This window comes from Pantherophis guttatus, chromosome 5, assembly GCF_059756535.1.
Source record: "Pantherophis guttatus breed Tessera chromosome 5, ASM5975653v1, whole genome shotgun sequence".
NCBI lineage: Eukaryota > Metazoa > Chordata > Lepidosauria > Squamata > Colubridae > Pantherophis > Pantherophis guttatus.
In genome coordinates, this window is record NC_142067.1 from 8,502,388 (window position 1) to 8,529,451 (window position 27,064).

Consider the following 27,064-nt stretch of genomic DNA (forward strand, 5'->3'; position numbering starts at 1 on the left):
AGGATAATTAGAACCGCAGAAAAAACAATGGCTACCAACCTGCCTTCCACGGAGGACCTGTATACTGCACGAGTCAAAAAGAGGGCTGTGAAAATATTTACAGACCCCTCGCATCCTGGACATAAACTGTTTAAACTCCTACCCTCAAACTGACGCTATAAAGCACTGCTCCGGAGCCTCCAGAGGCTGACAGTAGAGAGGCAGAGGAACAGGAGGAGCCTGTTCCTAGTGCACGTATGAGAAGAGCTGCCAGAAGGCAAGAGCAGCTAAAGCAAAGAGGACGACTCGGGAGTAAGGCCAAGAGATGATTGGCCCTTCCCATAAGGCTTAAAAGACCAGCAACAGCTCTTGGGCTCTTTGTCGGAAAACAACATTGATAGATTTGTTCTTGTCTTGCTGCACTTATCTCTTGTCGGCTTCTTCTGCTTCTGAACTTTTGCCAAGGGAAGCCTTTGGCAGTTTGCCTAATTATACCAAGGTTGGTGATTAGACTGAAGAATCTGTGTTATGAAGAATTTGTTTTGATTTAGTTTGCACTTCGCTGAGAATGAGTTAATTCTCAGCTGTTCTAATAAAATCTGTTTGTTTAGAACTGATTGCGTTGAATACTACCTATTGGGCCTGGATCACAACACCTACAAAACAATTTGCAACGTAAATTCAAAATCACTACCGCTCACAATCATAAAAGCAGTAGATTTGAAACCTTCTCTCTTTTAAAGACCGGCTTGTCCAGAAGATATCTTTTTTTCCCCCTCTCTTTTGTTATAGTTCTTGCACGTATCAGAAAATTGTGAAGTGAACATTGGGGAGAATATGATCAGTTTGAAGTGACTGTGAAGAGAACCTCTTGAGCCTAGCTGTCTTCCAATTTAAGATTTATACCTGATGCCACTCTCAAAATGCTGTGGCTGCTTCCAAGATTTCAAAATAAAGCCAACATAGTATCTTGAACACACCAGTGCCATTAATGCTTTTATTTCCAGCTTAGATTTCAGAACATAATAGACAGTGTCAGCCCAAGGTTAATGTTTTGGATAGAGCTACCGTGTTTCTCCGAAAATAAGACTCTGTCTTATATTTTTTGACCCTCGAAATAAGCGCTTGGCCTTATTTTTGGGGAGGTCTTATTATTTGAGGGGGGGGCGTGGAGCAAGACGGGACTCCTCTTGCCATCTTACCTGATTGCCAGTTCTGTCTCCTTAACCCTAACCAGAGGAAATGACGGGATCTGGCTATACATGCGTTTCAATATTTTCAGGGAGGGCTTATTTTCGGAGAGAGCTTATTTTTAGCACATACACTCAAAAGCCCGATTGGGCTTATTATCAGGTGATGTCTTATTTTTGGGAAAACACGGTAATAGCTTAGTACAGGTAGTCCTCGACTTACGACCACAATTGAGCCCAAAATTTCTGTTGCTAAGCGAAACACTTGTTAAGTGAGTTTTGCTCCGTTTTACGACCTTTCTCGCCACTGTCGTGAAGTGAATCACGGCAGTTGATAAGTCAGTAACCTGGTTGTTAAGTGAATCTGGCTTCCTCATGGACTTTGTTTGCCAGAAGGACTTTGTTTGCCAGAAGGCTGCAAAAGGAGACCACATGACCTTGGGATAGTCATAAGCATGAATCAGCTGCTGAGCGTCTGAATTTTGATCACATGAACATTGGGATGCTATAAAGGTCGTAACTGTGAAAAACGGTCATAAGTCACTTATTTTCAGTGCCTTCGTAAACTTTCAACAGTCACTAAATGAACTGTTGTAAGGCAAGACCTACTTGTATATAAATAAATCTTATTGACATATATATATGTCAATATATATATATATATATATATATACATATATACAATATATATATATATATATACAATATATATATATATATATATATATACATATATATAAAGATATACAGTTTCTTTTTTTTATTTTAAAAAAACCTTTATTAAAGCTTAAAATATTAAAATACAAATACAAATACATCTGTAACAAAAGTACGTCACTAATAATTATACAATTCAACGTCGTTCTGACAGTACACAAATCTTTATTCTATTCATATATTCCCAGATATTCCTACTTCATCAAATATATACAGTTTCTTACTACCTTATAAGTTATTCATAACTTTTCTACTAATTGATACATTTTCTTAATAGATTAATAAGCTCTGCTATAGCTTGGTAACTATTCCCCATTCGATGGGTAAGACTACCATCTACAACAGGTGTGTCAAAATGGCGGCCTGTGAGCATCCTGCACAGGTCACGCCCACCCTCTCAAAGGGGAAAACCATCGCAAGAACGTCATGTGATGGCAATGTGATGCGGCGAGTTTGACACCCGTGATCTACCACCTTTCTGGTTCAGTGGACCAACAGGGGTGGCAATGGGGAGGGATGGTTTTGCACATGCGCTGCTTGCACAAATTCAACTTCGCACATGCGCACACGTGCATGCTCACCAGGGGTGGGTTCTACTTAACTTTACTACCAGTTCACAACGGAATCGCAGATCGCCGATGACAACATCCGGGGCAGTGGGCAGTGGGAGGGGCCTCCTGCTGGTTTTACTACTGGTTCTTGCGAACCGGTCCGAACCAGGGGCAACCCACCACTGATGTTCACCCACCTCTTGTGTGGCCCGGTTCCCAATGGATCACGGATGCACCGAGCTGCAAAGCAGGGACTGTGGACCCCTGATCTAGAAGATTTCTGAAGTCGCCACCACCTTTCAGAAGCCAGTGAGAACTATGAAGTTTGAGGAATGAGTCCACTTATGTAGCTAAATGGAAATTTAGCTCTCGCCTTGACTACTGCAACGCTCTCTACATGGGGCTCCCCTTGAGGAGCACCCGGAGGCTCCAACTGGTCCAGAATGCAGCAGCGCGGGTAGTGACGGGAGCAGCCTGGCGCTCCCATGTAACACCGCTCCTGCGCGAGCTGCACTGGCTCCCAGTGGTCTTCCGGGTGCGCTTTAAGGTGTTGGTTATCACCTTTAAAGCACTCCATGGCATAGGGCCTAGCTATCTTCGAGACCGCCTGCTGCCATCGACGACCTCCCATCGAACCGTGCGCTCCCACAGAGAGGGCCTCCTCGGGGTGCCATCAGCCAAACAGTGCAGGCTGGTGACCCCCAGGGGGAGGGCCTTCTCTGTGGGGGCACCTACCCTCTGGAATCAATTGCCTCCAGAGATAAGGAGAATCCAAGACCTCAGTGCCTTCCGCCGTGCCCTTAAAACCTTCCTTTTCCAGCAAGCCGGGCTGGCCTAATTTTTTAAGTGTTTTTAAGTGTTTTGTTTATTGTTTTTAATTAATGGGGCCAAATTTATATATGTATATTTTAACTGTATTTTAATATTTGTACTTGATGTTTTTACTTGGCTGTTCACCGCCCTGAGTCCTCAGGGAGAAGGGCGGTATACAAATTCAAAATAAATAAATAAATAAATAAATAAATAAATAAATAAAATGCTCTATGCCAGTGGTTCTCAACCAGTGGTGGTATTCAGCCAATTCGGACTGATTTTGGCGAACCGGTAGAGGAGATCGCAGGTGGGCTCACCTACCTGCCCCGTCTCTAACCTGTCTTATTTAGGCATGTTTTCAAGGCCAGGCGCATGCGCGGAAGGGGCACAAGCGAGCAAAGCACATGCGCGGAAAGCTGGGTGTATGCACAGATGTCGCGCATGTGGGGGGGCGAACCAGGGGTGAAATCCAGCAGGTTCTGAAGAACTGGTAGCGGAAATTTTGAGTAGTTTGGAGAACCGACAAATACCACTTCTGGCTGGTCCCAGAGTGGGGTGGGAATGGAGATTTTGCAATATCCTTCCCCTGCCACGCACATCAAGTCATGCCCACCAAGCCACGCCCACAGAACCGGTAGTAAAAAAATTGGATTTCACCACTGGGGCGAACCAGTGATAAAAGTAAGTAAAACCCACCCCGGTTCTCAATCTATGGTCCACAGACCCCAGGGTGGGGGGGGGGGGGGAAGGTTTGAAAAAATATTATGATTTAAATCATAATATGAGTTAAGTCTTGGGGGTCGATGGCCAAGATCCGTGGCCACGAAAGGTATTTAAAAGGGGTGAAACACTGCTCGGTCCTATCTCCCAAACCCCTGAAGTGATGCTATGAGAACAGGTAAAATACCCAACACCTTTAGAGCAGGTTTTTCAAAAAAGAAGAGGAGCCTGGATAGCTCAACAGACAGAGCACTGTAATTTAACACCAGCTGTCTGCAATTAAAGTAAGATCGAATCTCACCAGGCTCAAGGTTGACTCAGCCTTCCATCCTTTCTAAGGTAGGTAAATTGAGGACCCAGTTTGTGGGGGCAATAAGCTGACTTTGTATAAATATACAAAAGTATGAAGGCTATTGCTTAACGCATTGTAAGCCGCCCTGAGTCTCCGGAGAAGGGCGCATATAAATCAATTTTTTTTAAAAAAAAGAAGTTTATAATTATAGTACAAAGCCCAACAGGCTCCATCTATCACTACAATAATACACAATAGTGGCCAAAATTGTGGAAACTTTTTGGGAAAAGTGTATTTTCTAAAACTAGCTAATAACACCACTTTTTTTTTTTTTGGAGTAGTACCCTAAAATTATATATCAATGGAAAGATATGTAATGCACTAACTTTTAGGAAGGATTTGCTATTAGAAGAGTAGTTACAGGATAAAGAAGAAAAGTGAAATGCATAGAAAAAATGAGATATACAAAAATGATCACCATAGAAAAAACGAGATATACAAAAATTATCATCCTGTCAGTTAATACTTAGTTGGGTAACCTTTAGCATGAATTACAGCCTTACAACGTCTTCCCATGGAGTGAACCAAGTCTTTTCTTTCTGCAGCTGTTATCATGTGAAACCAAGATTGAATGATGGCTTCTATTAACTGGGTTTTATTGCTGGGTCGCTTCTGACTAACCAGCTTCTTTAGTCGGCGCCATAGATTTTCCATTGGGTTAAGGTCTGGGCTATTCCCAGGCCATTCCAGCAGTGGAATAGGATTATTTTGAAACTCCAAAAAAAAAGTGGTGTTATTAGCCATCAAACCTCAAAAATACACTTTTCCCAAAAGATTTCCACAATTTTGGCCACTACTGTACAGAGGTCTAAAATATCAACTCTTTGATGCCAAAACACGTTTGACGTGTGGCTATTCTGTTTGTTTTCCGCTTGAGTCTATGATGTATTTCAAGAAAATTGCCTCGCACTCAAATTATATTTTTAAATGCTCAATTGAGATAAATGGAAACTTTGAACAGTTCGTTTATTCATTGAATCATTGAGAAATTAATCCGAAGCTTCTTATACGGCGTGTTTTAGATCTCCAAATTAGCTAAAGGCCATTGGCTCTCTGGACTGGATGGAATCAAACTAATACAGATAGTCTTGGACTTATGACCGCAATTGAGCCCAAAGATTTTTCTGCTGCTAAGTGAGATTGTTGTTAAGTGAGTTTTGCTCTGCTTTGCGACCTTTCTTGCCACAGATATTAATCACTGCCATTGTTAAGTCGGTAAGATGGTTGTTAAATGAACCTTGCTTCACCATTGTTACAAAAGGGGCTCATGTGATCCCGTGATACTGTAAAGATCCTAAATATGCTAAGCATCCAAATTTTGATGTGGCCGTGGGGATGCTGCAATGGTCATAAGTATGAAAAATGGTCATAAGTTGCTTTTTTCAGCGCCATCCAAACGGTTACTAAGGAAAGTGTTGTGAGTCGAGAACTAAGTCTACATGGAGGGAAGTAAGCAGTGGGGTACCACAAGATTTTCCGTCTTAGGCCCAGTACTCTTCAATGTCTTCATAAACGACTTAGATGAGGGAATAGAAGGGGAATTTATCTAATTTGCAAATGATACTAAGCTGGCAGGAATAGCTAACACACTAGATCCGTGATGGCGAACCTATGGCACGCATGCCACAGGTGGCACACATAGCCATATTGGTGGGCACGCAAGCTCAGCTCCAGTGTGCATACGCATGCCGGCCAGCTGATTTTTGGGCCTTCTGGGCGCACCAGAAGTAGGAAACAGGCTGTCTCCTGCCACCAGAGGGTCTTGGGGTGGGTGGGGAAGGCCTGTTTTTCTCTCTCCCCAGGCTCCAGAGCCTTTCTAGGAACCTGTGGAGGGCAAAAACGGCCTCCCCCCCCGAGGCCCTCCTAGAAAGGCTCTGGAGCTTGGGGAGAGCAAAAAATGGGCCTTTTGGTCCCACCGGAAGCTGGCAAACAGGGCGTTTCTGGCCTCCAGGGGGGTGGGGGTGGGCAAGGCCGTTTTCGCCCTCCCCACACTCCTAGAAAGGCTCTGGAGCCTGGGGAGAGCAAATAATTGGCCTTCCAGCCCCCCTGGAAGTTGGCAAATGGGACATTTCTGGCCTCCAGAGGACCTCCGGGGGCGATGGGGAAGGCCGTTTTCGCCCTCCCCAGACTCCTAGAAAGGCTCTGGAGCCTGGGGAGAGAGAAAAACGGGCCCACTGGGCCATTGTGTGCCAGGAGTAGGGGGAGCGGGGGGCGCATGCGTGGAGGCGAGGCGCATAGAATTATGGGTGTGGGCACACACACGCGCGACACCCCCCTCCATGCTCACCTGGCACGCGATGGCAAAAAGGTTAGCCATCACTGCCCTAAATGACAAGCTCATGACAAGCATCGAATAAATGACCGTCAACATTGCATTAGGAGCAATATGCCTCTGTAGTAGCATAACTAGAGAAGAGCTACATATACAACTGCTTGGTTTTAACTTCTCTTGGGAAAAAACCCCCAAAATCTGACCCCCACCCACATTCGGCAAGACATTACATGCCGATGTAAAACAAGCTCACCTATTGAATATTAAGTTGGCCTTTTTCTCAAGAAGGCCATTATAAGAAGTATCCCATGAGAATCAGCAGATGCTATAGCACCTAATGTATGCATCTGTTCTTTGTGCTGGAAAAAGAGCCTTGGTGGCGCAGCGGACTACATTGCTGTTAAGTAGCACTTAGCTGCCAGCTGCCTGCAATTACTGCAAGTTCAAATCTCACCAGGCTCAAGGTTGACTCAGCCTTCCATCCTTTCGAGGTAGGTAAAATGAGGACCCGGATTGTGGGGACAATAAGCTGACTTTGTATAAAAAAGAACACTGCTTGGGGGGGGGGCGAAAGCCCTACTAAGCAGGTATATACAAAAGTATGAAGGCTATTGCTTAATGCATTGTAAGCCGCCCTGAGTTTCCGGAGAAGGGCGGCATATATAAATTGAACCAATAAATAAATAAATGAATGAATGAATGAATGAATGAATGAATGAATGAATGAATGAATGAATGAATGAATGAATGAATAAATAAATAAATAAATAAATAAATAAATAAATGTTTATTTGCTTTTAAAGGCTCCAAATTGCAATCTAATGCCACGTTGTTTATTCATAACCATGGAATGTCAACTCCAACTCCAAAAAGAAACAAAGGAAGCCAAAATATAGGGGGAACCAACAGGTTGTCGGGAATCACTCTGTGCCAGCTGAATGAAGAAACAGTGCCAGTCCTTGGGTATATTGTATTTTGGGAGGAATAATGATAGATTTTGTTTCCTTGCAAAATTTCTATTTAATAAGCGGTTTCCCATAGTGGGAGAAGAAAACAGGAGTTACTGAAACTGACAGTTGCAACCAATGCTACTTTCAGGCACTTCAGTTATCATATGACTATTACTGGGGAAATAGCCGGTCAATTTTACTTCAAAGGAAAGGATAGCTGTCACCGTATTTTCTCGAGACAAAACTTTTGAAAAGTTTCCATCGCTACCTTTTAACAGAACAGAATAATAGAGTTGGAAGGGACCTTGGAGGTCTTGTAGTCTAACCCCCTGCTCAGGCAGGAAGCCCTACACCATTTCAGACAATCTCTTCTTAAAAACCTCCAGTGTTGGAGCATCCATAACTTCGGGAGGCAAGTTGTTCCGCTGATTAATTGTTCTCACTGTCAGGAAATTCCTCCTTAGGTTGCTTCTCTCCTTGATGAGTTTCCACCCATTGCTTCTTGTCCTACCCTCAGGTACTTTGGAGAATAGCTTGACTCCCTCTTCTTTGGGGCAGCCCCTCAAATATTGGAAGACTGCTATCATGGCACCCCCAGTCCTTCTTTTCATTAAACTAGGCATCCCTTACCAGAATGAAACACCACTCGTTGTAAATAGGAGACAAAGGCAGGGCATTACAATTTATTGACCATTAATCTGTGATTTTCTTTTACGGGTAATCCTCAATTTACAACCACCATTGAAGCCCAAAATGTCCATGGCTATGCAAGACAGTTGTTAAGTGTGCTACCCAGCTCCCTTTCCCCACATGTATGGCAAGAGTTCTACAGGTGTTTGTTCAACCCACTCACCCAGTGATGGATTTCAGCCGGTGGTACGATTTTCCAGTTCTCCGAACTATTCAAAATATCCGCTACCGGTTCGTCCAAACCTGTCTGAACCGGCTGAATACCACCTCTGCACCCACACCCAAACAGATCCTAAGAATACACTGTCATTACACAGGTCCAGATTCCAAGTTCGACACAGCAAGAGTCACCGGATAATTGAGTTCAATAGGCGCACACACAAAGTCCAGGAAAGCAATCCAGCAGTCAAACAAGCCAGGATACACAACATGAGTACACAAGGTACAGAACTGGGGACATTACTCCATCAATGTTCCTCAGGGCAGGATTAAGTAGGCGACATGGTACAGCCCTTCATGAGAGGCAAGGCTGCCTCCTCATGAGTGGTCTAGCTGACCACCATTACGCCTGTCTCCTCTCTGCCCTATGTGTCCTTGGAACAGGTGTGGACTTCACCTCCTCCTCATTGCTAAGGGGTGGCAGCTAATCTTAGTCCTCACCTGTAGCCTCTTGGACAATTTGCTGCAGCTGTGGCTCACCTGGCTCAATCTCAGCCTATAAATTTATTTATTTTTTATTTGATTTATATGCCGCCCTTCTCCGGAGACTCAGGGCGGCTTACAATGAGTTAAGCAATAAATACTTAGTAAGGCCACACCTGGAATAATGCATCTCGATTTTGGTCACCACATTACACACACACACAAAAGTAGATGTTGAGACTTTGGGAAAAGTGCAGAAAGAGCAACTAAGAAGAACAGTTGCAGGCCAGTCTAGACAAGAGAAGGGCTAGGGGTGACATGATAACAGCATTCCAGTATTTGGGGGTTTGCCACAAAGAAGAGGGGGGTCAACTTATTTTCCAAAGGACCAGAAGGCAGGATAAGAAGCAATGGATGGAAACTAATCAAGGAGAGAAGCAACCTGGAATTAAGGAGAAACTTCCTAACAGTGAGGACAATTGAGCCTTGATAGTACAGTGGTTTAGTGCACCCTGTTATTAACACAGCTGCCTGCAATTTCTGCTGGTTCGAATCTCTCCAAGGCTCAAGGTTGACTCAGCCTTCCATCCTTTCTAAGGTAGGTAAATTGAGGACCCAGTTTGTGGGGGGCAATAAGCTGACTTTGTATAAATATACAAAAGGATGAAGGCTATTGCTTAACGCATTGTAAGCCGCCCTGAGTCTCCGGAGAAGGGCGGCATATAAATCAAATTAAAAGAAAAACAAAAAACAATTAACCAATGGAACAGAAGTTGCCTTCAGAAGTTGTGGGTGCTTTATCACGGGAGTTTTTTTAAAAAAGAGACTAGACATTCAATTGTCTGAAATGGTGTAGGGCAGCGATGGATCGAGTGCCCAAAGTGCCCGAAATGTTTTAGCAACAATGGATTGCCATTAAAACTCCGTCCAAGCATTTTATATCAATACAAAGAAAACCCCCGAAATGCTATTTGCTTGACAAACCAACCTTGATATTCAGGCAATATAAAGTTATTGAAAAGTAATAAGAGCCCTTCTGAAATCAAAGTTTTGGGGGTTTTTTTGCTCCCAATAAATGGAGCTGGGAATGCAGCATTAAAACATGAATGGAGAACCATCCGTGTCTCTCCAAGACTACAATTCATCTTTTTTTTTTTCCTATTACAACTTCCAGAAATAGCATTCGTGTGCAATGTCATAAATTAAGACTAACCCAAACACCATTTCTTAAAGAGAAAAAACCCCCCCAACATTTGAATACTAATATACATTTTAGCCAGCGGTGCTATTCACTTACTTACCCTACTGGTTTGCAAATGTGAACTATGCCCACTACGCTCACTACGCTCGCACGTGCCACTTCCACGCATGTGCACAATCTTCCGTGCATGCGTCTTGCTCCCGCGCCCGCCTGCCACACATGCACCCGGTCTCAAAAACGTGCCTAAATAGGACAGCATAAAGCCAGAGCAGGGGGGGCGGGAGGGCAGGCCCACCTGCGATTTCCGCTATAGGTTCGAGCGAACCGATCCAAACCGGCTGAATACCACCTCTGATTTTAACTGATTCTTAAAGTCAGTGACTCCCAAAATATACACTAGGGAATAGTAGTGGGTTCCTCTTACTTTGGCTACCAGTTCAGAAGCGAGAGCTCACGTACGGCGCTTCTGCGCATGCAGAGAACGTTCTGTGCATTCTCAGGACGTGATGACGTCCCGGTGGGTGGGCGGAGCCTCCCACCACCACCACTACTGGTTCGCCCGAACCAGAATGAACCAGTAGAAACCCACCACTGCTAGGGAAAATTAACATGCCATATGATACGGCGTTTTGCAACAAAAATGGAAGTTCCTATATCAGAAACGTCTACAGGTAGTCCTCGATTTACAACAGTTCATTTAGTAATCGCTCAAATGAGTGGTGCGGTGGCCTAGAGCTGGAGCTCTCGCCTCACAATCAGGAGGCTGTGAGTTCGATCCTAGGTAGAGGCAGATATTTCTCTCTCTGGGCACATTGAGAATATATCTGCTGAATATAACTCCGCATTGGTAACAGGAAGGGCATCTGGCCAGTAAAGACTCAGCTCCATTCAGTTGCCCAGACTCCACCCCTCAAGGGATTATGGGGTCCTTAAAAGGAGATGATGATGATTTAGTGACCGTTCAAAGTTACAACGGCACTGAAAAAGTGACTTAGGACCATTTTTCACATTTACGACCATTAATCATTAGGAATAGATACAGGTAGTCCTTGACTTACAACAGTTCATTACGACTCTACTGAAAAAAGTGACTTATGACCTTTACGACCATTGTAGCATCCAAATGCTCATGATTCCCATGATCATGTGATCAAAATTCAGCTGCTTGGCAACTGGTTCATACTTATGACCGTTGCTGTGTCCTAAGGTCATGTGACCACGTTTTGCAACCTTTTGACGAGCAAAATCAGTGGGGAAGCCAGGTTCACTTAACAACCATGTGACTGCGGTGATTCACTTAACAACTGTGGCAAGAAAGATCATAAAATGGGGACAAAACTCACTTAACAAACGTGCCACTTAACAACACAAATTTTGGGCTCAATTGTGGCCGTGAGACGATCTGTGCTCTCCTGTGCACAGTGGAGTAAGGAGGTGTAGTAAGACATTCATTCTCTTTTTTTCCCTAATATCCAGGAAATTATATTATGTCCTGGGAGAAAATCTGGAGCCACCAATATTTTTTGATGCTGCTTCAGCTATCACTAAGCATCATTGGGAAATATTCCAGAAATATTACCATTGCTGAGCAGACATGGTATATGCCTGAGCCCACTGTAACAACATTGGCATTAAGAGTTGTTAACCTAATCTTGCGTAGCTTCTTCTCTGGTAATGTACTACTAACTAGAGCATACAAAACATTTGCTAGACTAATTCTCGAATACAGCTCATCTGTCTGGAACTCGCACTGCATATCGGACATTAATACAATCGAGAGAGCCCAGAGATATTTTACGAGAAGAGTCCTCCACTCCTCTAACCGCAATAAAATACCTTATGCCACCAGACTCCAAATTTTGGGCTTAGACAACTTAGAACTACGCCGACTTCAGTCTGACCTAAGCAGAGTACATAAAATGATCTGCCACAATGTCCTTCCTGTCAATGACTACTTCAGCTTCAACCACAACAATACACGAGCAAATAATAGATACAAACTCAAGGTAAACTGCTCCAAACTCGATTGCAGAAAATACGACTTCAGCAACAGAGTGGTCAATGCCTGGAATCCACTACCTGACTCCGTAGTTTCCTCCCCAAATCCCCAAAACTTTAACCTTAGACTGTCTACTGTTGACCTCACCCCCTTCCTAAGAGGTCTGTAAGGGGCGTGCATAAGTGCACCAGCGTGCCTACTGTTCCTGTCCTAATATTCCTTTTTACTTACCCTTTTCATGTATTCAAATTATGTTTATACTTTTACCTGTTATCTTATATATGCTTGACAAAATAAACTTATGACTTATTAAACCTTAGCACATTGGAACAGGAAAAGCAAAATCATGATATTCATTACCAGGGTTTCTCCAACCTTTAAGATGTGTGGACTTCAATTCCCAGAATTCCTAAACCAGCATAGGTGACTGGTTGGGGAATTTTGGGAATTGAAGTCCACACATCTTAAATAGCAATAGCAATAGCACTTAGACTTATATACCGCTTCACAGTGCTTTACAGCCTAAGAGGATTACAGAGTCAGCCTATTGCCCCCCCAACAATCTGGGTCCTCATTTTACCAATCTCGGAAGGATGAAAGGCTGAGTCAACCTTGAGCCTGGTGCAGGGGTGAAATTCAGCAGGTTCTGACAGGTTCTGGAGAACCGGCAGCGGGAAATTTTGAGTAGTTCAGAGAACCGGCAAATACCACCTCTGGCTGGTCCCAGAGTGGGGTGGGAATGGAGATTTTGCAATATCCTTCCCCCAGGAGTGGGGAGGGAATGGGGATTTTGTAGTATCCTTCCCCCAGGAATGGAGAGGGAATGGGGATTTTGCAGTATCCTTCCCCTGCCATGCCCACCAAGCCACGGCCACAGAACCGGTAGTAAAAAAAAATTGAATTTCACCACTGGCCTGGTGAGATTCGATCTGCAGTTTAAAATAAAAGAGCCTTGATAGTACAGTGGTTTAGTGCACCCTGTTATTAACACAGCTGCCTGCAATTTCTGCTGGTTCAAATCTCTCCAAGGCTCAAGGTTGACTCAGCCTTCCATCCTTTCTAAGGTAGGTGAAATGAGGACCCAGTTTGTGGGGGCAATAAGCTGACTTTGTATAAAATATACAAAAGAATGAAGGCTATTGCTTAGCGCATTGTAAGCCGCCCTGAGTCTCCGGAGAAGGGCGGCATATAAATCAAACCAAAAAAAAATTTTTTTGCCAAGGGTTGGGAAATCTTGTTATATTTTCTGAGTGCACTCTGGACGAAAAATGCTTATTATGGAGGATCTGAATGAGAGCATATCTTGCTCAATGTCTAGACATTGTAAAACGCGGATTAATAAAAGTTTACTATAAAGTGACCCAGTCATGCTATGAACACACACACACACACACACACACACAAAAATAAACCACAAAAATCTGCATTACCCATAACTTTCTTCTTTTAAGGCTTTTAATTTCCCCCCCCCCATTTCACTTCGCCTTCTAGAAATTTATTTCTTTCAAGAAATAAAAAGTAAAATACCAAAAACATTCTGCAGACATTCTACCCAAACCTCCCTCAATATACAAAGCGTAGCAAAATTCAGGCCCCATCAACAATAGAATCAATTAAATTAAAAGGTCAAATGGGTTGCCGTTTTGTTCTAAACATTTATTTGATGCCTGATCTTTGAACTTTTCTAAATACAGGGACACTTATTCTTTTTTAAAAAAATGAACAAAGCATATTGTGATTGTCCCATGGAGAATGACTTTTGATACAGCCTATATACTTTTGACATGCATGCCTTATTTAATGAGTCCACTCTGTAACAATATAGTGATAAATTTTGGCGAATGTTCATTTATTTAAAACATTTATATATATCCCCCCCCCCTCAATCTTATATACCAAACTCTGGGCAACTGCCAATCAACCATAATGACCTATATCTATTTTTATAAGGAATAGAAAGATTGATTGTGCATATTCACAATCCATCTTCATCAGTAAGGGTATAAAATTTAAAAGATGCTTATTTTTTCTGGCAATACTTTGACATTCTAACCAGTAGTGGGTTCCACTTACCTTCACTACAGATTCGGAACTGTGAGTGCGCGCATGTGTGAGTGCGCTTCACTCACACATGGTGCTTCTGCACATGCACAGAACCTTCGCCTCCCGCCGCCGTCACTGCCGGTTCGCCCGAACTGGGACGAACCGTTAGAAACCCACCACTGATTCTAACCAGTCACTATTAACCAAGTTTCATTTGCATTTGCATAAATGTATAAGAAACCTAAGTGGGACGCGGTGGCTCAGTGGCTAACACGCTGAACTTATCGATCAGAAAGGTTGGCAGTTCAGTGGTTCGAATCCCTCGTGCCGCGTAACGGAGTGAGCTCCCGTTACTTATCCCAGCTTCTGCCAACCTAGCAGTTCGAAAGCACGTAAAAAATGCAAGTAGAAAAATAGGGACCACCTTTGGTGGGAAAGACACAGCGTTCCATGCGCCTTTGGTGTTTAGTCATGCCGGTCACATGACCACGGAGACGTCTTCGGACAGCGCTGGCTCTTCGGCTTTGTAATGGAGATGAGCACCCGCCCCCTAGAGTCGGGAACGACTAGCACATATGTGCGAGGGGAACCTTTACCTTTATAAGAACCCTGCTTTCTAACTCTTAAGTTACTGAAGCCTTAGTCATATGTATTACATAACCACAGTTAGCTGGATACCGATTGTACATATTAATAGTGATGTTTTCAAAGCATAGAAAAATGGGCACACAAACAATTTAGATGGGTCAAAATAAGGCTGTATGCGAACGATGATGTAGACTAGCCAAAAATTACCATGCGTGAGTCATTATGCTCTTGTTAAGGACTCAGGCAGCATACAACATTCTCCTAGGTATTCATAATGTACAAAATATCTATGGAAGTGACTTTATGCATTTAAAAAAAAAAACTTTTCCTGTGTCTGGCTTGGAAGATAGATAGATAGATAGATAGATAGATAGATAGATAGATAGATAGATAGATAGATAGATGATAGGTAGGTAGGTAGGTAGGTAGGTAGGTAGGTAGGTAGGTAGATAGATAGATAGATAGATAGATAGATAGATAGATAGATACCGTAGATAGATGTAGATAGATATATAGATAGATGTTAGTTAGTTAGTTAGTTAGTTAGTTAGTTAGTTAGTTAGATAGATAGATAGATAGATAGATAGATAGATAGATAGATAGATAGATAGATAGATAGATGATAGGTAGGTAGGTAGATAGATAGATAGATAGATAGATACCGTAGATAGATGTAGATAGATATATAGATAGATGATAGTTAGATAGATAGATAGATAGATAGATAAATAGATAGATAGATAGATGATAGGTAGGTAGATAGATAAATAGATAGATAGATAGATAGATAGATAGATAGATAGATGATAGGTAGGTAGGTAGGTAGGTAGGTAGGTAGGTAGATAGATAGATAGATAGATAGATAGATAGATAGATAGATAGATAGATAGATGATAGGTAGGTAGGTAGGTAGGTAGATAGATAGATAGATAGATAGATAGATAGATAGATAGATAGATAGATACCGTAGATAGATGTAGATAGATATATAGATAGATGATAGTTAGATAGATAGATAGATAGATAGATAGATAGATAGATAGATAGATAGATAGATAGATAGAAGATAGGTAGGTAGATAGATAAATAGATAGATAGATGATAGGTAGGTAGATAGATAGATAGATAGATGATAGATAGATAGATAGATAGAAAGATAGATAGATAGATAGATAGATAGATATGGTGCAGATGATATGCAAGTTCCCTGTGGCTGCTTCATAACTTTATTAGAAATTCCTTGGCAAGTTAACCCACACTGGCTGCTTGTCTTCACATCCAGTACAGGAGACACCTAACTCTCCCTGATTCACCTCTACTTTTTCAGTTGTGCAAAGAATTTAGAATAGAATAACAGAGTCGGAAGGGACCTTGGAGGGATCTTGGAGGTCTTCTAGTCCAGGGGTGGGCAATTGTGGCTCTTTTACAACCTGTGGACTTCAAGTCCCAGAATTCCTGAGACAAGCTGTCTCAGGAATTCTGGGAGTTGAAGTCCACAGGTTGTAAAAGAGCCACAATTGCCCACCCCTATTCTAGTCCAACCCGCTCTTAAGCAGGAAACCCTACACCACTTCAGACAAATGGTGATCCAATCTCTTCTTAAAAACTTCCAGTATTTAGCCCAACTATACAACATAAATTACATAAAATTATTCCCGTTTTAACACATTTTGAATATTCACTGTGGACATCCTTCATTAAAAACAGATGCTTAATGAAACATTTATTTTATTTTATTTTATTTTATTTTATTTTATTTTATTTTATTTTATTTTATTTTATTTTATTTTATTTTATTTTATTTTATTTTATTTTATTTTATTTTATTTTATTTTATTTCGAATTTATATACCGCACCTTCTCCCGAGGGACTCAGGGCAGTGTACAGCCAGCTAAAAACATACAATACAAACATTAAAAACAATTAAAAGAATATATATTAATTTGGCCCCAATTTAAAATGACAAACCAGTTAACAATGTTTAAAAATACGTTATGTCAAGCCAGCACGGCTTGCTGGAAAAAGAAAGTTTTAAGGGCACGGCGGAAGGCACCGAGGTCTTGAATTCTCCTTATCTCTGGGGGCAGCTGATTCATAACATCCCCTTATAACCTTCCTTGGTTTCATTAATCTTTCTGTTTTAGCTTTGTCTCTGCACCTGACGTTTAAGTTCCTCACAAAAATTAGAACCAACAAATCTACCCTGCAAAAAAGAAAATGAAAGAAAGTTGTGTAGCCTTTTCTAATTTCCCATCCCTCGCAGTTGAGTGCTGCTAGCTATTAATGTATACATGTACAGGCACATATGTGTATGCCGTATATGTATGTACAGACACACAGAGAGAAATTCAGGGGCTTTTTTTTTTCCTTCCCCTACTCGAGACATAGTGAGAATATTTGATATTCGTTCCTCAGAGTTGACAGACAAATGCAAATCCTTTAAATTTTGCAATTATTCCATTCCGGAGAGTTTGTTTGGCTTGATCACAAGGCCCCCATCTTTTCCACTCAGTTGGTTCTCAGCCAGTGGTGGGATTCAAATAATTTAACAACCGGTTCTCTGCCCTAATGATTTCTTCTAATAACCAGTTCACTAAACTGTTCAGAAAGTTAGCAACCGGTTCTCCCGAAGTGGTGCAAACTGGCTGAATCCCACCACTGTTCTCGGCTAATGAGGAAAAGGATAAACTTTTATCAGGGAAGTTTGGAGGCGATTCATTAAGCCAAAACAGCCCCAGAGATAGATGCCAAAAGTCCGTTCGTGGGAGAAAAACAGGTTAGATATAACCTAAAGAATTTATTGCCGTGCCAGTAGGATTTAAGATTTCATATCTTCAATTCGATTCACAGTCTGGGACTGGTAAAAACTTAACGCTTGAAGTCCTAACCGAGGGCCTAAGAGCTGTTATGGTAACGGCTGAGTACATAGGCAGTATATATCGGTATTATTATTATTATTTGAAAAAGGAGATGCATGGAAGTCTTAATGCAGCTTCTGGGTTTCTATGCATAACTGTGTCAAGTTAGAAACAGATCGTCACTGAGGTCTAGCTCTGGCAGACAGTTCGGCTGCTTTCTAGACAGCTCATTAGCAGCAAAACAACCTCTCTCCGCTTGTCCCCATAAACCCCCCCCCCACTTTCCAAAAAAAAAAAAAATCATCCAATGATGCAAAAGAGCCAAACTGTACAGAAGCTCAATTCCTGCCTCCAGACCGAAGGCGACGAATGATCACCACTTCCGGAATCACTTCTCTGGCCTTCTGAGACCTTTTCGAATCACTCCTCCTCACCCCAGGAAGAGAGGAAAACCTAACTGCCCAGACCCAGCCTCCCCCCCCCTGCCATGCCCTCCTCGGGCAGAGTTGCACTCCAAAGAGTCATTTCCTAGGGGTGGCCTAGGAAAGCCAGTGCATGCAATGAAGGCCAGCACCAGGGGTGATAGTAATAACACAGATCCTCTCCAACCACCTGTAATGAAACGCTTGTTCCAAGCAGCATTTCCAAAGTAGCAAGGTAGACATTTTCTACAGCAGGCTTGTAAGAGAGTGGGGGGGGGGAGAAAGAAAGAAAGAAAGAGAGAGAGAGAGAGAGAGAGAAAGGAGGGAGGGAGGGAGGGAGGGAGGGGAGAAGGGAGGGAGGGAGGGGAGAAGGGAGGGAGGGAGGGAGGGAATGGATAGGACAGGAGAAAGAAGGGAGAGGAGAGGATAGGAGAAGAGAGAAGAGGAGAGGGGAAGGAAGGAAGGAAGGAAGGAAGGAAGGAAGGAAGGAAGGAAGGAAGGAAGGAAGGAAGGAAGGAAGGAAGGGTTCGATGCTGACCAGCTCCAGGTTGACTCAGCCTCCCATCCTTTCGAGGTGGGTAAAATGAGGACCCAGATTGTTTGGGGGCAATAGGCTGACTCTCTAAATTGCTTAGAGAGGGCTGGAAAGCACTTGGAAGTGGTATATAAGTCTAGTGGAAGGAAGGAGAAGGAAGGAAGGAAGGAAGGGAACAGAACAGGATGAGAAAGAAGGAAGGGAGAGGAGAGGAAAAGAGAGGGGGAGGGGACAGGACAGGATAGGAGAAAGAAGGAAGGGAGAGGAAAAGGAAGGAAGGAAGGAAGGAAAGAAGGAAGGGGACAGGACAAGATAACAGAAAGAAGGAAGGGAGAGGAGAAGGAAGGAAAGAAGGAAGGAAGGGGACAGGAGAGGAGAAAGAAGGAAGGGAGAGGTGAGAAGAAGGGAGGGAGGAGGGGACAGGACAGGACAGGTTAGGAAAAGAAAGGGGGAAGAGCGGAGAGGAGAGGAGAAGGAAGGAAGGAACGGGACAAGACAGGACAGGACGAGAAAGAAGGAAGGGAGAGGAGAGGAGAGGGAAAGAGAGGAGAGGGAAGGAAGGAAGGGGACAGGACAAGATAACAGAAAGAAGGAAGGGAGAGGAGAAGGAAGGAAGGAAGGAGACAGGAGAGGCGAAAGAAGGAAGGGAGAGGAGAGGAGAGAGGAGGGGACAGGACAGGAAAGGTAGGAGAAGGAAAGGGAAAGAGAAAGAGAGGAGGGGAGAAGGAAAGAAGGAAGGGGACAGGAGAGGAGAAAGAAGGAAGGGAGAGGCGAGAAGAAGGGAGGGAGGAGGGGACAGGACAGGACAGGATAGGAGAAGAAAGGGGGAAGAGAGGAGAGGAGAGTAGAAGGAAGGAAGGAAGGGGACAGGACAGGACAGGACGAGAAAGAAGAAAAGGAGAGGAGAGGAGAGGGGACAAGACAGGACAGGGGAAAGTAGGAAGGGAGAGGAGAGGAGAGGGAAAGAGAGGAGAGGGAAGGAAGGAAGGGGACAGGACAAGATAACAGAAAGAAGGAAGGAAGAGGAGAAGGAAGGAAGGAAGGAAGGAAGGAAGGAAGGAAGGAAGGGAGAGGAAAGGAGAAGGGAGGGAGGAGGGGACAGAACAGGACAGGATAGGAGAAAGAAGGGGGAGGAGAGGAGAAGGAAGGAAGGAAGGAAGGAAGGAAGGAAGGAAGGAAGGAAGGAAGGAAGGAAGGAAGGAAGGAAGGGAGAGGAAAGGAGAAGGGAGGGAGGAGGGGACAGGACAGGACAGGATAGGAGAAGAAAGGGGGAAGAGAGGAGAGGAGAGGAGAAGGAAGGAAGGAAGGGGACAAGACAGGACAGGAGAAAGAAGGAAGGGAGAGGAGAGGAGAGGGAAAGAGAGGAGAGGGAAGGAAGGAAGGGGACAGGACAAGATAACAGAAAGAAGGAAGGGAGAGGAGAAGGAAGGAAGGAAGGAGACAGGAGAGGCGAAAGAAGGAAGGGAGAGGAGAGGAGAGGAGAGAGGAGGGGACAGGACAGGAAAGGATAGGAGAAGGAAAGGGAAAGAGAAAGAGAGGAGGGGAGAAGGAAAGAAGGAAGGAAGGGGACAGGACAGGACAGGAGAAAGAAAGAAGGAAGGGAGAGGAGAGGGAAAGAGAGGGAAAGAGAGGAGAGGGAAGGAGGGGAGAGGAGGGGAGAGAGCCAGAGCCAACCCTCCCGAACGGCTGTCTCGCCTGCTCTTACCTTCACGTTAGTCCGGAGCGCACAGTAACACGCAAAAAACATTGCCGTGAGCGAGGCGCATAGGGGCCAAGGCGCCGCTTCTCTCCTCCGCCCCAAACCATGCACACACGCGCGCACCGGGGCGATGCCCAGCCTGCGCCTCATCAAAAGGCTCCGTCCCCCCTCGGCGTCCGTTGCAAAGGCGGCATCGATCCCGGGGAAGCGCTCCGCTCCCTCGTCCAAAAGCAGAGCCGGCTGGAAGGCGCTACCTGGAAGGAGCAGCTACGCGTCTCGCCTTCCCTGCCTGCGCCGAGCATGGTAGGGAGGTAGCCAGCGACGGCACATTAGCACAGAGGTCGGCGGCGGCAACTTGAAAGACCTTCGCTTGCTTGGCATTCCAGCATTTTTTTTAAAAAAATTGGGAGGAAAGAGGGGGAAGGAAAGAAGGAAAGAAGGAAGGAAGGAAGGAAGGAAGGAAGAGGAAGCCGGGAATAGGAGAGGTTGAAAGCGGAAGAGTTGGGAGGGGTGGAAGAAGAGGAGGAGGAGGAGGAGGAGGAGGAGGAGGAGGAGGAGAGAGGGACCGCGGAGAGCCAAAGAGAAGAAAGAGAGGAAGAAGAAGGAGAAGGAGAAGATGATGATGATGATGATGATGATGATGATGATGATGATGATGATGATGATGATGATGGATGATCCAGAAAGGTGAGGATTTAAAACTGTCATTTCACTGAGTTCCTGGCTGGAGAGGTTAATTACAGCCAAGGAGTTGGATTTTGTTTGTGTGGTTTTCTTCCTTTTTTAAAAAATAAAATAAAATATTATTTGATAAGCAGGAGGAGAACGTCACGTGTGTGTGTGTGTGTGTGTGTGTGTGTGTGTGTGTGCAAGGAAGAAAGGAGGAGAGATGTGGAAGGGGTTCTCGGTTTGGAAATTCAGAGTGCCGCCTGCCTGCACCGTTTTTCCCTGTCTCGCCTTGCTAAAGACGCCCGGCGTCCCTCTTAACCCAGGCAATATCACCACCCACAACGGATGTAAACCTCTTCTGTAATAACATCCCATTACTGACAAAGAGTGTGGCTGCTATGCAGGATACTTGTGTTGTGGGACCCACATGTGAGACCCATGTTCCCCAAGGGCCATCTTATAACAGCAAAGCAGTGTACTGTTTGGGCCCCTAACGACAACGACTCACAGGAATAAAAAAAATGCAAATGGTCGATAAAATTAAACATATATTTGCACGTTAGAATTAATTTTAAAAATGCAGTAAAATGCAATAAATATGTTTTTTTTAAATTTTTATTTTTATTTTTATTTTTTTAAATTTCATTTATATGCCGCCCTTCTCCGGAGACTCAGGGCGGCTTACAATGTGTTAAGCAATAGCCTTCATACTTTTGTATATTTTTTACAAAGTCAGCTTATTGCCCCCACAAATTGGGTCCTCAATTTACCTACCTTAGAAAGGATGGAAGGCTGAGTCAACCTTGAGCCTGGGGAGAGTCGAACTTACTTTAATTGCAGACAGCTGGAGTTAAATTACAATGCATTAGTCTGCTGAGCTATCCAGGCTGTATTTATGTGATACAAGGTGCATTGAAGGGTTAACATACACAGATTAAGTATGGGGCCCCTATATTCGTGGGGCCCACGGGCAAGTGCCCATGAGGCCTATGCATTAAGACTGCCCTGACATTCACCCCGCTTTCTGTTTTAGAAATGGGCTCCTAATCTTCTTTCCCTCTTCAAGTCCAGCAGGCCAGCTGGTTAAAAAATACTGATGGGTGAAAGAATAGAAGCTACCGTAAATCTCTGGGGCTAATCCATATAAGAAATAGAAATAGAATAATAGCATTGGAAGGGACCTTGGAGGTCTTATAGTCCAACCCCTGCCTAGGCAGGAAACCCTACACCACTACAAACAAAACATATTACATATAGATATATAACACTTTTTTTCCCTCTTTATTTTTAAAGGTTTAAGTTATCTAAATCATCGGAAGGTTAATCAAGTCCGGTCAATATTGTATAAACGTCATTGGACCCCCCCAAATAGTAGAATGTATTATTTGGGTTTTAAAATAATAGAAAGAGGGGGTGGGGAAGGAAAATGTTGTGGTCCGCCAGCAGCCTGTGGAGCTGGCAGCGGAATCGAACAGTGAGGAGGCTGGGGAGGAACATGGGCCAGTCCTGGAGTCTGGGAAAGGCCCGGATGAGGACTCTACGTCGGAGGCAGAGAGGGGGCCAGGGCCATCTGGGAGTGATGCGCAGACTCCGGAGCCTCCAGAGTCAGACATCAGAGAGGCAGAGGAACAGGAGGAGCCTGTTCCTAGTACGCGCATGTGCAGAGCTGCCAGAAGGCAAGAACAGTTAAGAAAAAAGGGACGACTCAGGAGTAAGGCCTGGAGATGATTGGCCCCTCCCATAAGGCTTAAAAGAGGAGCAAAGGCACGTGGGCCCTTTGCAGGAAAACAACGTTGTTAATTCTGTTCCCAGTCAGCATCTCTGTTTGATTCTGGACTCCTTGTGGCTTTGCCAAGTAGGTCTTGGGCAGACTGTCAAGGGAGATCAAGGTTGGTGATTATCCCGAAGGACTTCTCCCAAAGGACTTTTTGCAACTAATTGGGACTCAGCTGTGAATGAACGTAATTCACAGCTGTTGCAATAAAAGTGGTTTTTGGGACTACTCGTGTGTTTTAATGATTCAGGAAGCCTAGGTCACAACAGAAAATGGGTTACATATGATGAAAATGGAATGGATGGATGGAAACTAATCAAGGAGAGAAGGAACCTAGAGCTAAGGAGAAATTTCCTGACAGTAAGAATAATTAGTCAGTGGAATGACTTGCCTCCAGATGTTGTGGCTGCCCCAATATTGGAGGTTTTTAAGAAGAGATTGGACAACCATTTGTCTGAAATAGTATAGCGTTTCCCGCTTGAGCAGGGGGTAGACCTCCAAGGTCCCTTCCAACTCTGTTATTCTGTTCTGTAGGGCATGAGAGAGTTGATCAGGTTATGCCTAGTTTATACATTCATATTTGGCAACACTAATCATGGTGAAAAAAATCTGGCTCCAAAGTCAACTTTGACAATTGATGGACCAGCATAGATTCAGTATAAACCTGCAGATTTAGCCTTGAGATTGTCCCAAAGGTGCTTTTCCCAAAAGACTTCCTTGGGTTTCTTTTCCTTGAAAACGTTTTGCTTCTCATCCAAGAAGCCTCTTTTGTTCTAGCTACGGAGAAGTAAAGTTCCGTTCTTCAGCTTTAGAACTGAAGAAGCTTCTTGGCTGAGAAGCAAAACGTATTTAAAGGAAAAAAAAAAAAACCAACCCAAGGAAGTTCAGTTGCCTTTTGCAAAAGCACCTTTCGGTCATCCATGTCCTGGAGGATTGAGAATCTCCATAGATAATCTGAACCTCAAAACTGAATGATCGGTTTAGTTTTGGTTTTTAATGGTTCAACTAGAACAGTGAACCTTTTTGGCACCGAGTGCCCAACTGGAATGTGTGCGCAAGTGTGTACACCAGAGCGCTGGAAACCCAAAAAACAGCCTGAAAACAACCCAAAAACGACCCGGAAAAGGCCTGAAAATGGCCCCAAACCAACCCCCCAAAGGCCTGGGAAATGACCTGAAAATGGCCCAAAAATGCCTCAAAAAAGACCTGGAAAATGGCCTGAAAACGGGCTGAAAATGACCCAAATAAGGCCCAGAAAATGGCCTGAAAATGGCTCAAAAACGACCCAAAAAAGGCCCAAAAAACAGCCTGAAAACAGCCCAAAAATGAGTAAAAAGGTCCGGAAAATGGCCTGAAAACAGCCCAAAATTGACTTTTAAAAGGCCTGGAAAATAGCATGAAAATGGCACAGAAAATGGCCCGGAAAAGGCCTGGAAATGGCCCTGAAAACAGCCTGAAAAAGGCGCGAAAACGACCTGAAAAACAGCCTGTTTTTAGCTGTTTTTCAGGCCGTTTTCCGGTGCTCCGGCGGCCGCGAAAACCAGCTGGCTGGCACCAGGGCCGGATTTAGATGAAAAGAGGCCCTAGGCTATTCCATTTATGAGGCCCTTTCACCTATAGTGAAAGTGTAATTTTAATTTTGCTAACAATTTGAATGTAGGCCCCTCTTGATCTTGAGGCCCTAGGCTGAAGCCTAGTTAGCCTATAGGAAAATCCGGCCCTGGCTGGCACGCATGTGCATGCCGGAAACCAGAATAGCAGCTGGCTCTGTGTGGCACCTTTGGCACTCTTGCCATAGGTTCACCATCATGGGCCTAGAAACTAATGAAAAAAATATGATATGGAAACCATGATGTCAAGACCACTATGTAGAGTAATGAAGATTAGTTTATTATCTCAGCTCCCAGCCGTGGATTGAGATGTTCAAACCTTTCATTTTTCTGTAAAAATTAGGCCAGGAAGCTGAACCAGAAGCCCTTGTGTCAATGGAACATATCAATAATAAATCAAGCTTCCTTCCATCATCAGGAACATTAAGTATGTCTTGTGGCTTTCTGAAGCTTCATTTAAGCCCCAAAAGAAAGGGAAAAAAAGTGCATCTACACATACTCAGCAAGGACGTGGTGGCTCAGTGGCTAAGATGCTGAGCTTGTCGATCGAAAGGTCGGCAGTTCAGCGGTTCGAATCCCAAGTGCCGCGTAACGGGGTGAGCTCCCGTTCCTTGTCCCAGCTTCTGCCAACCTAGCAGTTCGAAAGCAGGTAAAAAATGCAAGTAGAAAAAATAGGGACAACCTTTGGTGGGAAAGTCACAGCGTTCCGTGCGCTTTTGGCGTTGTCATGGCGGCCACATGACCACAGAGACGTCTATGGACAGCGCTGGCTCTTCAGCTTTGTAACAGAGATGAGCACCGCCCCCTAGAGTCGGGAACAACTAGCACATAGGTGCGAGGGAAACCTTTACCTTCACTTTATACATCCCCAAGCTGTCCACTGTAAGATTTTTCGGCAACTCTTCCTATCAGCTAACAACAAATTAGGTAGAACAGCGTATCTCTGATGGCTTTTCAAGTTAGCTTTTTTTGGGTCAGAGATGAAAAGTCTTTCCTTCTGGAGGGAATAGCAGAGATGGTCAGAAGAACTGAGAAATGGGATTTTTGTCAAAAGCTTTTCAGTCCTAAAGAGGTTATTTTTAGGCCGCCATTGATTGTGCTGTGTTAAATGGGATGAGAAAACAAATCATGTTTAATAACAGCCAGTTGCCTCAATTGTTGTCCTATCACAGCTATTTAATATCGGAGCAGCTGCTGACTTTTATTGGAAAGAGTTTAGGGACATATTCATCAAAAGCTCTCGACTGCCCACAACAGTTTTTCTGATCCCAGAATCGAAATGCTCAGTTTCCAGAACATTTCTCAAATCACTGACTGGTTTGTCAATGTAATCGTTTTGAAATAATAAAACATGGGCTTTCTGGAGGCAACTCATTAAACTCAGCAAGAAGTTAGATGTTGGCCAGGTAGAGTCTTCGTAATTGCTTGTCATCAAACCCAATGGTCAACTGTTATTATTCTTTTAAGTGTACATGAAACTGCAGATTCCAATCTGGATTCATCACTAGGACCAGAGATTTGGCCTTCTGAGCTTTCGGACTTATAGTGGAGCCCATTCTCAGGGAACCTCTCTCTACCAGAATGTGACATTCTGGTAGAGAGAAATTCCCCGAGGTTGGGATCCATCACAAGTCCAAAAGCTCAGAAAACTAAACCTCTGGTCTCGTTGACTGACCCAGATTGGATCCTGCAACATTGTCCTAAAGTAAAGGTAAAGGTTCCCCTCGCACATATGTGCTAGTCGTTCCCGACTCTAGGGGGCGGTGCTCATCTCCGTTTCAAAGCCGAAGAGCCAGCACTGTCCGAAGACATCTCCGTGATCATGTGGTCGGCATGACTAAATGCCAAAGGCGCACGGAACGCTGTGACCTTCCCACCAAAGGTTGTCCCTATTTTTTCTACTTGCATTTTTTTACGTGCTTTCGAACTGCTAGGTTGGCAGAAGCTGGGACAAGTAATGGGCGCTCACTCCGTTACGCGGCACTAGGGATTTGAACCGCTGAACTGCCCACCTTCCAACTCTTTTATTCTGATTGTCACCCCTGGAGGCCATCTTTTTTTTTGGATCTTCAGGGCTGCCATGCTTAGTGCTGTGGGAACCTGCGAGGGGGGAATTGCATGGAGTTGTAGAGATATCTAGCCATAACAACATTCTTTTCTCTGAGAGTCAAGGACATTCAGCCTGCACCTGGAGTGGCATGACAGGGAGGCATCTCCAGTTGGGACGGTGCCTTGATTGGACCATGCGATGGACATGTGGGTGCAGGGGCAGGGGCTTGGACTTTCTTTTGGCTGGGGAGAAGTTTTCAGATTCGGGTTTTCCCAGATGTAACAATATGACATCTCTAATAAAATGGAACTTTGAGGAACTTCTAGCCACGGAGTCTTCTTTCGTTGTAGGTGTTACTTGGAACCAGGGGTGGGCTTCAAAAATTTTAGCAAGGGGTTCTCTGCCCGGTTACTGGGTGGGCGTGGCCAGGGTGGGCATGGCCTAGTCGGCCTCCTGCACCACGGCGGGGGTGGGTGTCTACCCTCCCTGGGCTCCGGAGGCTTTCTTCGAGCCTCCGGGAGGGTGAAAATGGCCGCCTCAGGCTCCAGAGGCCTTCTGGAGGCCGGAAACAGGCCCATTTCCGGCCTTCCCAAACTTCCGGTAGGCCCATTTTTCACCCTCCCCGAGCCTCCCTATGTGCCCTGCACTTACCTGCATCCAAAACAGGCCGTGTGGGGACTCCTGGGAGGGGAGGTGTGGGATGAGCGGGGCCAGCCAGGGGTGGAATTTGGGGGTTCTC

At 44.3% G+C, this 27,064-nt stretch overlaps 1 protein-coding gene across 18 annotated transcripts in view; it reads right to left on the bottom strand.

Moving 5' to 3' along the window:
- DLG2 (discs large MAGUK scaffold protein 2) overlaps positions 1-27,064 on the bottom strand; it is a 1,136,581-nt gene that overhangs the window by 732,789 nt on the left and 376,728 nt on the right. The window contains exon 1 of one of the 18 annotated variants that reach the window (XM_087895800.1): positions 20,229-21,066. The exons of 16 other annotated variants lie outside the window; for them this stretch is intronic. In XM_087895800.1, the coding sequence (XP_087751926.1) occupies positions 20,229-20,372 (144 nt within the window). In that variant the 5' untranslated portion in view covers positions 20,373-21,066. Of the gene's footprint in view, positions 1-20,228; positions 21,067-27,064 lie in introns of those variants that run through there. One more of the 18 variants, XM_087895804.1, reaches the window with a different exon arrangement.